The sequence below is a fragment of the Oncorhynchus masou genome, chromosome 5, assembly GCF_036934945.1.
Source record: "Oncorhynchus masou masou isolate Uvic2021 chromosome 5, UVic_Omas_1.1, whole genome shotgun sequence".
Classification (NCBI taxonomy): domain Eukaryota; kingdom Metazoa; phylum Chordata; class Actinopteri; order Salmoniformes; family Salmonidae; genus Oncorhynchus; species Oncorhynchus masou.
The window spans coordinates 80,764,201-80,778,829 of NC_088216.1; the positions used below are offsets into that span (position 1 = coordinate 80,764,201).

General features: G+C 48.1%; 1 protein-coding gene across 2 annotated transcripts in view; it reads left to right on the plus strand.

Annotated features, from left to right (window-relative positions):
* il17rd (interleukin 17 receptor D) overlaps nt 1–14,629 on the plus strand; it is a 60,924-nt gene that overhangs the window by 35,081 nt on the left and 11,214 nt on the right. The window contains exons 3-7 of one of the 2 annotated variants that reach the window (XM_064966956.1): nt 1,079–1,204; nt 11,864–11,982; nt 12,251–12,371; nt 12,817–12,861; nt 13,111–13,262. In XM_064966956.1, coding sequence (XP_064823028.1) covers nt 1,079–1,204; nt 11,864–11,982; nt 12,251–12,371; nt 12,817–12,861; nt 13,111–13,262 — 563 coding nt within the window. The remainder of the gene's footprint in view (nt 1–1,078; nt 1,205–11,863; nt 11,983–12,250; nt 12,372–12,816; nt 12,862–13,110; nt 13,263–14,629) is intronic. The other variant, XM_064966958.1, reaches the window with a different exon arrangement.

A 14,629-nucleotide genomic window follows, 5' to 3' on the forward strand; every position in this document is an offset into this window, starting at 1 on the left:
CATCTTAACTACGCTCTCTGTTCTGACCTCTCCATCTTAACCACGCTCTCTGTTCTGAACTCTCCATCTTAGCCACGCTCTCTGTTCTGAACTCTCCATCTTAACCACGCTCTCTGTTCTAACCTCTCCATCTTAACCACGCTCTCTGTTCTGCTCCATCTTCTGTTCTGACCTCTCCATCTTAACCACGCTCTCTGTTCTGACCTCTCCATCTTAACCACGCTCTCTGTTCTGACCTCTCCATCTTAACCACGCTCTCTGTTCTGACCTCTCCATCTTAACCACGCTCTCTGTTCTGACCTCTCCATCTTAACCACGCTCTCTGTTCTGACCTCTCCATCTTAACCACGCTCTCTGTTCTGACCTCTCCATCTTAACCACGCTCTCTGTTCTGACCTCTCCATCTTAACCACGCTCTCTGTTCTCTGTTCATCTTAACCACTCTCTGTTCTGACCTCTCCATCTTAACCACGCTCTCTGTTCTGACCTCTCCATCTTAACCACGCCATCTTAACCACGCTCTCTGTTCTGACCTCTCCATCTTAACCACGCTCTCTGTTCTGTTCCATGCTCTCTGTTCTGACCTCTCCATCTTAACCACTCCATCTCTGTTCTGACCTCTCCATCTTAACCACGCTCTCTGTTCTGACCTCTCCATCTTAACCACGCTCTCTGTTCTGACCTCTCCATCTTAACCACGCTCTCTGTTCTGACCTCTCCATCTTAACCACGCTCTCTGTTCTGACCTCTCCATCTTAACCACGCTCTCTGTTCTGAACCCTCCATCTTAACCACGCTCTCTGTTCTGAACCCTCCATCTTAACCACGCTCTCTGTTCTGAGCTCTCTGATCCATCCTCATTCTTCTCTTCTCTCTCTGTTGTGATCTGTGGTGTGAGGTGGGTTATCTGTGTGGTAGATGAGGTCGGAAGGGCTTCTGCTTCTTAATAAAGGTTGTTTTGAAATTGAAAAAAGTTTTTGTTTTATCTATGTCCATCAAACTTCTCTCCTCTCTGTCTTTTAACATAGTCTAATTGTGATACGTCCTCTTTCTTCCCTTCTCTGTTCTTCTCTGCCAGATTGCTCTGTGAACTGGAGCCCATTGGGGAAGCATGCCATCTATGAGGTGAACAATGTGACGTTCAGCCACCTCTCCTGTGACAGCCAGGCTGCTGTGGTGGTCCACTGGATGAGCAGCCCTCTAGGTACGTAACCAAGCCGTCTACACCTGCACTGTCTATGGAATCAGAACGTTCACCATGATGAAATAAAGTAGATGCCCAGGACCTCTGGGTATGAGGTATGTACAGCTATGCTCACTGGCATACCTCACACCGCAGCATCCCCCCCGTAAGGCATGAGATTAGCTATAAACCTGCACATTTTCTCTTTGTTTTATGGGAAAATGTGTGGAATTGTATGAAGTTAGCTGTTTTCTAGAGTAGTTATGGACTGGAGATGAAAAAAGTCCCTCTGTGATTAGAGATGAGCAGTCATTCAGGGAGGGAAACATTTCCCATGCAGAAGTTAGTGGTATGCCTACTGTTAAATTGTTTTCGATAGATCACATGACATTTGAGAAACACCATAACATTTCAAAACCTTGGTATGTGCACGTTTGTGTTTGCTTTCTACGCCTGGTGACACACAGGAGTGGTTTATGTTTATCTTCAGTATTTCAGGGCAGGCTGGGTTGAAGGGAGTAGAGTTTGTAGAGGAAAGAGGTTTGAGGAGAGGAGAGGAGAGGAGAGGAGAGGAGAGGAGAGGAGAGGAGAGGAGAGGAGAGGAGAGGAGAGGAGAAGAGAGAAAAGGCTAATCTTCAAAGCCCTGTGTTGTTGTGTTGGGCTTGTCCTGATCACAGACCCAGGTTACCTCCCCCAGCCCTGTGTTGTTGGTACTGATCACAGACCCAGGTTACCTCCCCCAGCCCTGTGTTGTTGTGTTGGGCTTGTCCTGATCACAGACCCAGGTTACCTCCCCAGCCCTGTGTTGTTGGTACTGATCACAGACCCAGGTTACCTCCTCCAGCCCTGTGTTGTTGGTACTGATCACAGACCCAGGTTACCTCCTCCAGCCCTGTGTTGTTGGTACTGATCACAGACCCAGGTTACCTCCTCCAGCCCTGTGTTGTTGGTACTGATCACAGACCCAGGTTACCTCCTCCAGCCCTGTGTTGTTGGTACTGATCACAGACCCAGGTTACCTCCTCCAGCCCTGTGTTGTTGGTACTGATCACAGACCCAGGTTACCTCCTCCAGCCCTGTGTTGTTGGTACTGATCACAGACCCAGGTTACCTCCCCCAGCCCTGTGTTGTTGGTACTGATCACAGACCCAGGTTACCTCCTCCAGCCCTGTGTTGTTGGTACTGATCACAGACCCAGGTTACCTCCTCCAGCCCTGTGTTGTTGGTACTGATTACAGACCCAGGTTACCTCCTCCAGCCCTGTGTTGTTGGTACTGATCACAGACCCAGGTTACCTCCTCCAGCCCTGTGTTGTTGGTACTGATCACAGACCCAGGTTACCTCCTCCAGCCCTGTGTTGTTGGTACTGATCACAGACCCAGGTTACCTCCTCCAGCCCTGTGTTGTTGGTACTGATCACAGACCCAGGTTACCTCCTCCAGCCCTGTGTTGTTGGTACTGATCACAGACCCAGGTTACCTCCTCCAGCCCTGTGTTGTTGGTACTGATCACAGACCCAGGTTACCTCCTCCAGCCCTGTGTTGTTGGTACTGATCACAGACCCAGGTTACCTCCTCCAGCCCTGTGTTGTTGGTACTGATCACAGACCCAGGTTACCTCCTCCAGCCCTGTGTTGTTGGTACTGATCACAGACCCAGGTTACCTCCTCCAGCCCTGTGTTGTTGGTACTGATCACAGACCCAGGTTACCTCCTCCAGCCCTGTGTTGTTGGTACTGATTACAGACCCAGGTTACCTCCTCCAGCCCTGTGTTGTTGGTACTGATCACAGACCCAGGTTACCTCCTCCAGCCCTGTGTTGTTGGTACTGATCACAGACCCAGGTTACCTCCTCCAGCCCTGTGTTGTTGGTACTGATCACAGACCCAGGTTACCTCCTCCAGCCCTGTGTTGTTGGTACTGATCACAGACCCAGGTTACCTCCTCCAGCCCTGTGTTGTTGGTACTGATCACAGACCCAGGTTACCTCCTCCAGCCCTTTGTTGTTGGTACTGATCACAGACCCAGGTTACCTCCTCCAGCCCTGTGTTGTTGGTACTGATCACAGACCCAGGTTACCTCCTCCAGCCCTGTGTTGTTGGTACTGATCACAGACCCAGGTTACCTCCTCCAGCCCTGTGTTGTTGGTACTGATCACAGACCCAGGTTACCTCCTCCAGCCCTGTGTTGTTGGTACTGATCACAGACCCAGTTTACCTCCTCCAGCCCTGTGTTGTTGGTACTGATCACAGACCCAGGTTACCTCCTCCAGCCCTGTGTTGTTGGTACTGATTACAGACCCAGTTTACCTCCTCCAGCCCTGTGTTGTTGGTACTGATCACAGACCCAGGTTACCTCCTCCAGCCCTGTGTTGTTGGTACTGATCACAGACCCAGTTTACCTCCTCCAGCCCTGTGTTGTTGGTACTGATCACAGACCCAGGTTACCTCCTCCAGCCCTGTGTTGTTGGTACTGATCACAGACCCAGGTTACCTCCTCCAGCCCTGTGTTGTTGGTACTGATCACAGACCCAGGTTACCTCCCCAGCCCTGTGTTGTTGGTACTGATCACAGACCCAGGTTACCTCCTCCAGCCCTGTGTTGTTGGTACTGATCACAGACCCAGGTTACCTCCTCCAGCCCTGTGTTGTTGGTACTGATCACAGACCCAGGTTACCTCCTCCAGCCCTGTGTTGTTGGTACTGATCACAGACCCAGGTTACCTCCTCCAGCCCTGTGTTGTTGGTACTGATCACAGACCCAGGTTACCTCCCCCAGCCCTGTGTTGTTGGTACTGATCACAGACCCAGGTTACCTCCTCCAGCCCTGTGTTGTTGGTACTGATCACAGACCCAGGTTACCTCCTCAGCCCTGTGTTGTTGGTACTGATCACAGACCCAGGTTACCTCCCCCAGCCCTGTGTTGTTGGTACTGATCACAGACCCAGGTTACCTCCTCAGCCCTGTGTTGTTGGTACTGATCACAGACCCAGGTTACCTCCCCCAGCCCTGTGTTGTTGGTACTGATCACAGACCCAGGTTACCTCCTCCAGCCCTGTGTTGTTGGTACTGATCACAGACCCAGGTTACCACCTCCAGCCCTGTGTTGTTGGTACTGATCACAGACCCAGGTTACCTCCTCCAGCCCTGTGTTGTTGGTACTGATCACAGACCCAGGTTACCTCCCCCAGCCCTGTGTTGTTGGTACTGATCACAGACCCAGGTTACCTCCCCCAGCCCTGTGTTGTTGGTACTGATCACAGACCCAGGTTACCTCCTCCAGCCCTGTGTTGTTGGTACTGATCACAGACCCAGGTTACCTCCTCCAGCCCTGTGTTGTTGGTACTGATCACAGACCCAGGTTACCTCCTCCAGCCCTGTGTTGTTGGTACTGATCACAGACCCAGGTTACCTCCTCCAGCCCTGTGTTGTTGGTACTGATCACAGACCCAGGTTACCTCCCCAGCCCTGTGTTGTTGGTACTGATCACAGACCCAGGTTACCTCCCCCAGCCCTGTGTTGTTGGTACTGATCACAGACCCAGGTTACCTCCTCCAGCCCTGTGTTGTTGGTACTGATCACAGACCCAGGTTACCTCCTCCAGCCCTGTGTTGTTGGTACTGATCACAGACCCAGGTTACCTCCTCCAGCCCTGTGTTGTTGGTACTGATCACAGACCCAGGTTACCTCCACCAGCCCTGTGTTGTTGGTAGACCCAGGATCACAGACCCAGGTTACCTCCTCCAGCCCTGTGTTGTTGGTACTGATCACAGACCCAGGTTACCTCCTCCAGCCCTGTGTTGTTGGTACTGATCACAGAGCCAGGTTACCTCCCCCAGCCCTGTGTTGTTGGTACTGATCAAAGACCCAGGTTACCTCCCCTAGCAGGCCCCTGACAGGGAAGAGATCCATACCCTACACAACAAAGCTGTGATTTGTCTGTGAAAGAATGTGTGTGTGTTTGTCTTGACTGTCTCTGTTTGCACGCGATCTGTGCCTGTGTGACAGAGAGAGAGCAAGACTAAGAGAAAGGGAGGACTCCTCTGCTTCCGTATGCTGAGGCGCTATTGAACTTGGTAACGCGAAGCCTTGGCTGATCCTCAGGACAATGCAGCTTGTTGTTCTCTGGGGGTTAATCCTTGGGACACTGCTCAGGTAGAGGGTTACACATTGATGGAGGAAAATAAAAGGATAAGAGAGGAAGAAAGGGGGGAGAGAGAGAGAGGAGGGAGGGAGCTGAAGCTTCCGGCCCCAGGACAAAAACATGCCTGGAGACAGACAACCCAACCAGTTCGACAGCTCTTTCTTCCCAGTTCTTTTTTTCTCTCTCTCTCTCTCTCTCTCTCTCTCTGTCTCTCTCTCTGTCTCTGTCTCTCTGTCTCAGCTTGTTGTTCTCTCTGTAATCTCTGGGACTCTGCTCTGTAGAGGGTTACTCTGGAAAATAAAAGGATCTCTGTCTCTCTCTCTCTCTCTCTCTGTCTCTCTCTCTGTCTCTCTCTCTCTGTCTCTCTCTCTCTCTCTCTCTCTGTCTCTCTCTCTCTGGAGACTCTCTCTCTGTCTCTCTCTCTGTCTCTCTCTCTCTGTCTCTCTCTCTCTGTCTCTCTCTCTCTCTCTCTCTCTCTCTCTCTGTCTCTCTCTCTCTGTCTCTCTCTCTCTCTCTCTCTCTGTCTCTCTCTCTGTCTCTGTCTCTCTGTCTCTCTCTGTCTCTGTCTCTCTGTCTCTCTCTCTCTCTGTCTCTCTGTCTCTCTCTCTCCCTCTCTCTCTCTGTCTCTCTCTCTCTCTCTCTCTCTCTCTGTCTCTCTCTCTGTCTCTCTCTCTGTGTGTGTTGACGGTGAGGCTGATGGTATCTGTGTGGAGGTAGAGGAGAGGAGGAGGTGTGTGTTACAGCCACCACAAAGAGGAGGCTCTTTCAGCTCCTCAGCTTGAACACAAATACACGGAGCCTCCGCTCCCCACCGAGGTAACAGGAGCCACAGGGAATGTGTGTTTTCTGCCTCTGCTGTTGCCTCGGACTGATAAAGCAGAAACATAATTAACAGGGAGGTGCGCTGGCACACTTTGAAGGGCACGGGAATGCTCCCTTGGCACGCAGACACCCTCCCTCCTGTCCTCTGCAAACCTGGGTTCAAATGCTATTTCAAATAGATGTATAAAGCGTAGCTTTGCTTGCTTAAGCCTGCCTGTTGCTATGAATCAATTGAGGAGTGCTTAAAGTGCAAATCCTGTCCACCTGGCACTCCAGACAGGCTAAGACACATCACTCTTTCCCTTCTCTTTGTTTTATGTTTCTGTGTCTTCCTGTTGGTAGTCTGGTGGTGTTCTGTTATTTTAATCTCTGTGTCTTCCTGTTGGTAGTCTGGTGGTGTTCTGTTATTTTAATCTCTGTGTCTTCCTGTTGGTAGTCTGGTGGTGTTCTGTTATTTTAATCTCTGTGTCTTCCTGTTGGTAGTCTGGTGGTGTTCTGTTTTTTTAATCTCTGTGTCTTCCTGTTGGTAGTCTGGTGTTCTGCTTTTTTTCCATCTCTGTGTCTTCCTGTTGGTAGTCTGGTGGTGTTCTGTTATTTTAATCTCTGTGTCTTCCTGTTGTTAGTCTGGTGGTGTTCTGTTTTTTTAATCTCTGTGTCTTCCTGTTGTTAGTCTGGTGTTCTGTTTTTTTAATCTCTGTGTCTTCCTGTTGGTAGTCTGGTGGTGTGCTGTTTTTTCATCTGTTTTTTTGTTTGTTTAGTTTCTACAATTGTAAAGCTACTTTGGGTCCTTTCAAAGTGCTATATAAGTCACATATAGTATTATTATTATTATTATTAAAACAAATGCTCAAAGAATTTGAAAGATTGCAAATAGTATTTGAACCCATGTCAAGTACTCTGCCAGGGCACAGACTCTTTCTCCTGCTGGTTCATATTATGGTCTCTCATAAAAAGGAAGAAAAAAGGTCTCGAAATGTGTTTGATGCCTGCCGTGTGTGTGTGTGTGTGTGTGTGTGTGTTACTATTCTTGTGGATTCTGGAAATCACCAAAAGTCCCCACAAGGATAGTAAAACAAGGACAATTCTCCCAAGAGGGGATATTTCCCATATCCCCACGAGGACAAAGCTATTTCAGGGTTATGCTCAGGGGTTAGGGTTAGTGTCACAATTAGTAGTTAGGGTTAGGATTAGTAGTTAGAGTTAGGGTTAGTAGTTAGGGTTATGCTTAGTAGTTAGGATTAGGGGTTAGTAGTTAGGGGTTAGTAGTTGGGGTTAGTAGTTAGGGGTTAGGGTTAGTAGTTGGTTAGTAGTTGGTGTTAGTAGTTGGGGTTAGGAGTTAGTAGTTGGGGTTAGGAGTTAGTAGTTGGGGTTAGGAGTTAGTAGTTGGGGTTAGGAGTTAGTAGTTGGGGTTAGGGGTTAGTAGTTAGGGTTAGTATTTAGGGTTAGGGGTTAGTAGTTAGGGTTAGGGGTTAGGGTTAGTAGTTGGTTAGTAGTTGGGGTTAGAGGTTAGTAGTTAGGGGTTAGTAGTTGGGGTTATGGGTTAGTAGTTGGGGTTAGGGGTTAGTAGTTGGGGTTAGGGGTTAGTAGTTGGGGTTAGTAGTTAGGGGTTAGGGTTAGTAGTTAGGGGTTAGTAGTTGGGGTTAGGGGTTAGTAGTTGGGGTTAGGGGTTAGTAGTTGGGGTTAGTTGTTGGGGTTAGGGGTTAGTAGTTGGTTAGAGGTTGGGGTTAGTAGTTGGGGTTAGAGGTTAGTAGTTAGGGGTTAGTAGTTGGGGCTAGGGTTAGTAGTTAGGGGTTAGGGTTAGTAGTTGAGGTTAGTAGTTGGGGTTAGTAGTTGAGGTTAGTAGTTGGGGTTAGTAGTTTGGGTTAGTAGTTGAGGTTAGTAGTTAGGGGTTAGTAGTTGGGGTTAGTAGTTAGAGGTTAGTAGTTAGGGGTTAGTAGTTAGGGGTTAGTAGTTGGGGTTAGAGGTTAGTAGTTGGGGTTAGAGGTTAGTAGTTGGGGTTAGAGGTTAGTAGTTAGGGGTTAGTAGTTAGGGGTTAGTAGTTAGGGGTTAGTAGTTAGGGGTTAGTAGTTAGGTTTAGGGAAAATAGGACTTTGAATGGAAATAAATGTTAAGACCCCACAGTAAAATGTGTGTATCTTTACATGGTTCTTCACTTTATTTGTGCTGTTATCATGTTTTGGCCCAAATCCCTCATCAGTCAGGTCTTGACTGACCTGTACAACAGACAAGGAGGAGGAAGGTAGAATCCATCCTGTCTGACTGACCTGTACAACAGACAAGGAGGAGAAATGCATCCTGTCTGTCTGACCTGTCTAATATACAACTTGTGAGGAAGGTAGAATCCATTCTCTGACTGTGCCCAGCCCCTACAGCATGAGTTCCATCCTGTCTGACTGTGCCCAGTCCCTACACTATGAGTTCCATCCTGTCTGACTGTGCCCAGCCCCTACACTATGAGTTCCATCCTGTCTGACTGTGCCCAGCCCCTACACTATGAGTTCCATCCTGTCTGACTGTGCCCAGCCCCTACACTATGAGTTCCATCCTGCCTGACTGTGCCCAGCCCCTACACTATGAGTTCCATCCTGTCTGACTGTGCCCAGCCCCTACAGCATGAGTTCCATCCTGTCTGACTGTGCCCAGTCCCTACACTATGAGTTCCATCCTGTCTGACTGTGCCCAGCCCCTACACTATGAGTTCCATCCTGTCTGACTGTGCCCAGCCCCTACACTATGAGTTCCATCCTGTCTGACTGTGCCCAGCCCCTACACTATGAGTTCCATCCTGTCTGACTGTGCCCAGCCCCTACACTATGAGTTCCATCCTGTCTGACTGTGCCCAGCCCTTACACTATGAGTTCCATCCTGTCTGACTGTGCCCAGCCCCTACACTATGAGTTCCATCCTGTCTGACTGTGCCCAGCCCCTACAGCATGAGTTCCATCCTGTCTGACTGTGCCCAGCCCCTACACTATGAGTTCCATCCTGTCTGACTGTGCCCAGCCCCTACACTATGAGTTCCATCCTGTCTGACCATGCCCAGCCCCTACACTATGAGTTCCATCCTGTCTGACTGTGCCCAGCCCCTACACTATGAGTTCCATCCTGTCTGACTGTGCCCAGCCCCTACACTATGAGTTCCATCCTGTCTGACTGTGCCCAGCCCCTACACTATGAGTTCCATCCTGTCTGACTGTGCCCAGCCCCTACACTATGAGTTCCATCCTGTCTGACTGTGCCCAGTCCCTACACTATGAGTTCCATCCTGTCTGTCTGTGCCCAGCCCCTACACTATGAGTTCCATCCTGTCTGTCTGTGCCCAGCCCCTACACTATGAGTTCCATCCTGTCTGACTGTGCCCAGCCCCTACACTATGAGTTCCATCCTGTCTGACTGTGCCCAGCCCCTACACTATGAGTTCCATCCTGTCTGTCTGACTGTGCCCAGCCCCTACACTATGAGTTCCATCCTGTCTGACCATGCCCAGCCCCTACACTATGAGTTCCATCCTGTCTGACTGTGCCCAGCCCCTACACTATGAGTTCCATCCTGTCTGACTGTGCCCAGCCCCTACACTATGAGTTCCATCCTGTCTGACTGTGCCCAGCCCCTACACTATGAGTTCCATCCTGCCTGACTGTGCCCAGCCCCTACACTATGAGTTCCATCCTGTCTGACTGTGCCCAGTCCCTACACTATGAGTTCCATCCTGTCTGACTGTGCCCAGCCCCTACACTATGAGTTCCATCCTGTCTGACTGTGCCCAGCCCCTACACTATGAGTTCCATCCTGTCTGACTGTGCCCAGCCCCTACACTATGAGTTCCATCCTGTCTGACTGTGCCCAGCCCCTACACTATGAGTTCCATCCTGTCTGACTGTGCCCAGCCCCTACACTATGAGTTCCATCCTGTCTGACTGACTGTGCCCAGTCCCTACACTATGAGTTCCATCCTGTCTGACTGTGCCCAGCCCCTACACTATGAATTCCATCCTGTCTGACTGACTGTGCCCAGTCCCTACACTATGAGTTCCATCCTGCCTGACTGTGCCCAGCCCCTACACTATGAGTTCCATCCTGTCTGACTGTGCCCAGCCCCTACACTATGAGTTCCATCCTGCCTGACTGTGCCCAGCCCCTACAGCATGAGTTCCAGGTCTTACCCTCTGGCTCCCTGTTTAGATTCCCCACTGTTTCGACTAACAGGTGCAAGCACTCCTTCACCACTATGGCCATTGCCCTTTTAAATACAGGGAAGAGAAGGAAGAAGGCTAGGAATGATGATGTTGATGCTGGTGATGTTTTTTGTTTTTGTCAGCACATTGTTGATATGTTGCAGACAAGATACAGAGAACTTAACTTATTAGACAACTATGGCTTGCTTAGTGCTGCCTCTAAAGTGGACTACTAGTAGGCTTACTGTGTATAGTAGTATTGATGGCTGTCAGCCCTAGGACTTGATGGACTAGGTCATTGTATTCACTAGGACTTGATGGACTAGCTCATTGTATTCACTAGGACTTGATGGACTAGCTCATTGTATTCACTAGGACTTGATGGACTAGCTCATTGTATTCACTAGGACTTGATGGACTAGCTCATTGTATTCACTAGGACTTGATGGACTAGCTCATTGTATTCACTAGGACTTGATGGACTAGCTCATTGTATTCACTAGGACTTGATGGACTAGCTCATTGTATTCACTAGGACTTGATGGACTAGCTCATTGTATTCACTAGGACTTGATGGACTAGCTCATTGTATTCACTAGGACTTGATGGACTAGCTCATTGTATTCACTAGGACTTGATGGACTAGCTCATTGTATTCACTAGGACTTGATGGACTAGCTCATTGTATTCACTAGGACTTGATGGACTAGCTCATTGTATTCACTAGGACTTGATGGACTAGCTCATTGTATTCACTAGGACTTGATGGACTAGCTCATTGTATTCACTAGGACTTGATGGACTAGCTCATTGTATTCACTAGGACTTGATGGACTAGCTCATTGTATTCACTAGGACTTGATGGACTAGCTCATTGTATTCACTAGGACTTGATGGACTAGCTCATTGTATTCACTAGGCCTTGATGGACTAGCTCATTGTATTCACTAGGACTTGATGGACTAGCTCATTGTATTCCACTAGGACTTGATGGACTAGCTCATTTTATTCACTAGGACTTGATGGACTAGCTCATTGTATTCCACTAGGACTTGATGGACTAGCTCATTGTATTCACTAGGACTTGATGGACTAGCTCATTGTATTCACTAGGCCTTGACGGACTAGCTCATTGTATTCACTAGGACTTGACGGACTAGCTCATTGTATTCACTAGGACTTGACGGACTAGCTCATTGTATTCACTAGGACTTGACGGACTAGCTCATTGTATTCACTAGGACTTGACGGACTAGCTCATTGTATTCCACTAGGACTTGACGGACTAGCTCATTGTATTCACTAGGACTTGACGGACTAGCTCATTGTTTTCACTAGGACTTTGTGGACTAGCTCATTGTTTTCACTAGGACTTTATGGACTACCTTATTGTATTCACTTGGACTGTGTGTCGTTGTGATCTATGTGTATTTTATGTGTTGTTTTTATGCTCCTTTCCTGCGAAACCAATTGCTCTCTGGGTCAAATAAAGTTGAACTTGTTGTTGCGTCCAGATATTGAAGGTGTATATTATTGTGTCTAGGTATAGAGCATGTGAAGGGCTTCAGAGTTTACCTGGAGGATAAGGACCCAGAGGGGAAGCAGTGTCAGCACATGATCCTCAAAGACCCACGACAGCTCAACTTTTCTTACAGCAATGTGGTAAGTTACAGCACAGACTCAGCCAACAGGGTTTACATTCTTTGTGCACCTGGAAGGTGTGTGAACTAGCTTGGTATAATATAACATGCATAATAACTAAAGCTCAACTTTCCAAGTAATGTAAGTAAGCATTTGGGTGCTGTAGCCCTTACAAGACTTGATGACCGAAACACATCCATTTTGACTGCTTATAATAAATCAAAGTAATAATTTATTTAGTAAGTGCTGGCTGACTGAAGTATACCTTCACCTTGTTATTTCCTGATAGAAGATGAACTCTCAGCCCTTCCCTGGCCTGGCCTTTGAGACGGACTACATGGTCCGGATTGTTCCTTTCCCCACCTTCATGAATGACAGCTTCTTTCCTCCGTCCTTCCTGCGCACCAACTGTAAGAGAAACACTCCCCGAACTGCCGGCCCCAGTTGTAGACCGTCAACACAGTTTAATCACGACAGGCAACTTTAAGTGGAATCAGACAGTGCCAGTGGTTTTACCTGGCCACATAACCTGACTGAGGAAAATCTTCAGGCCCTCATTTTGGAAAAACTCCTAGCCCTAGTGATGATCTTGTGAATTGGTAAAGTCGTGTAACTAGTGCAACAATAGTGTAACTAGTGCAACAGTCGTGTAACTAGTGGAACAGTCGTGTAACTAGTGCAACAGTCGTGTAACTAGTGCAACAGTCGTGTAACTGTAGTGTGACATTTGTGTTATTGTCGTGCAACAGTCGTGTAACTAGTGCAGCAGTCGTGCAACATTAGTGTAACTGTAGTGTAACTGTTGATGAAGACTCCTGTTGTAATTTATTGTTTTTGCTGTGTGTTTGTTCTCAGCCTGTGAAGTGCTTCTGGGACCCGACAACCTCGTCTGCAAACCATGTGAGTCTCCGTTGTACATCTACTTGCTCTTGTACTTGTGTGATGCTGTAAGCATGCTATTAACAACACTTTATTAACACATAACAACATAGTATTAACATATTTTACATAGTAAATAGCCTACTAATGTCCTTATAATTGCATAGTAATGGAGTTGAGTGTAAGGCATTGTGTTTAATTGCAATGATATAGACATTCCTCTATTTTCTCATATACATACCTTTCTTTCTGTCTGGTGGTTGTGATCAGTCTGGAAGCCCAAGACCCTCAACATCTCTCAGCGGGGCACCAACCTCCATGTTGTCTTTGACCACGCCCCCTCCACCTTCGGCTTCACCGTTTACTACCTGTACTACAAACTAAGACAGGAGGGACCCTTCAGGCTCAAACGCTGCAAACCGGTAAGGAAGGAAATGATGTTATAAGTATGCTCCAGAGCCTGAAAGATTTTCCTGGTTAGATCGTGTGGTCAGGAAAATCTCAGGGCCTTTCTTATGAGCAGTGATAATTAAGCAATGATGAGCTGCATCTTAGCCTGCATTTATCAAGCTCATCAGAGTAGAAGTGCCGATGATCTAGGATCAGTTTTGCCTTATGCTTACACTAAAAAAAACATTTTTATATTTGACAGTTTTAACCTTTAATTAACTAGGCAAGTCATTTAAGAAGAAATTCTTATTTACAAGGACGGCCTACCCCGGCCAAAGCCAGATGACGCTGGGCCAATTGTGCGCCGCCCTATGGGACTCCCAATCACGGCCGGATGTGATACAACCTGGATACAGGAAATGGAAATGGGAGGACCTGGTCATAGTTCAGCTCTCCTAGTCTAAGACTCTTTTTATGAATACTGCTCCTAATGTGTTTCCCAGACACTGAGGAGGATGTAGTATGGATACTGCTCCCAGACACTGAGGAGGATGTAGTATGGATACTGCTCCTAGACACTGAGGAGGATGTAGTATGGATACTGCTCCCAGACACTGAGGAGGATGTAGTATGGATACTGCTCCCAGACACTGAGGAGGATGTAGTATGGATACTGCTCCCAGACACTGAGGAGGATGTAGTATGGATACTGCTCCTAACTGATGTAGTATGGGCTCCTAATGTGTTTCCCAGACACTGAGGAGGATGTAGTATCCCAGACACTGAGGAGGATGTAGTATGGATACTGCTCCCAGACACTGAGGAGGATGTAGTATGGATACTGCTCCCAGACACTGAGGAGGATGTAGTATGGATACTGCTCCTAATGTGTTTCCCAGACACTGAGGAGGATGTAGTATGGATACTGCTCCCAGACACTGAGGAGGATGTAGTATGGATACTGCTCCTAGACACTGAGGAGGATGTAGTGTGAATACTGCTCCCAGACACTGAGGAGGATGTTGTATGGATACGCTGTGTTGGCGTGTCTGCTGCCTTGGGCTCCTCTCCCAGGCCTCTGCCTGCTGGGCCTCTTTCTCTCTCTCTGACAATCTATGGCCTCCTGGGAGACATCCATGAACTTATCATACTTTCTCTCTCTCTCCCTCTCCCTCGCTCTCTCGCTCTCTCTTTTGCTCTCTGGTGCTCTCTCTTTCGCTCTCTCGCTCTCTCTCTCTCTCTCTCTCTCTCTGTCTCTCTCTCTTTTTTTCTTTCTCTCTGTCAGTGACACGAAGAACAACTCTGAGGCAGACCTGTATTCTAATAGCATTTGACATTTATTTCAAATACTTTGAGCATATGCTTTAACCTGTTGGAGTGCCAGGTCTGGTCAGAGCCA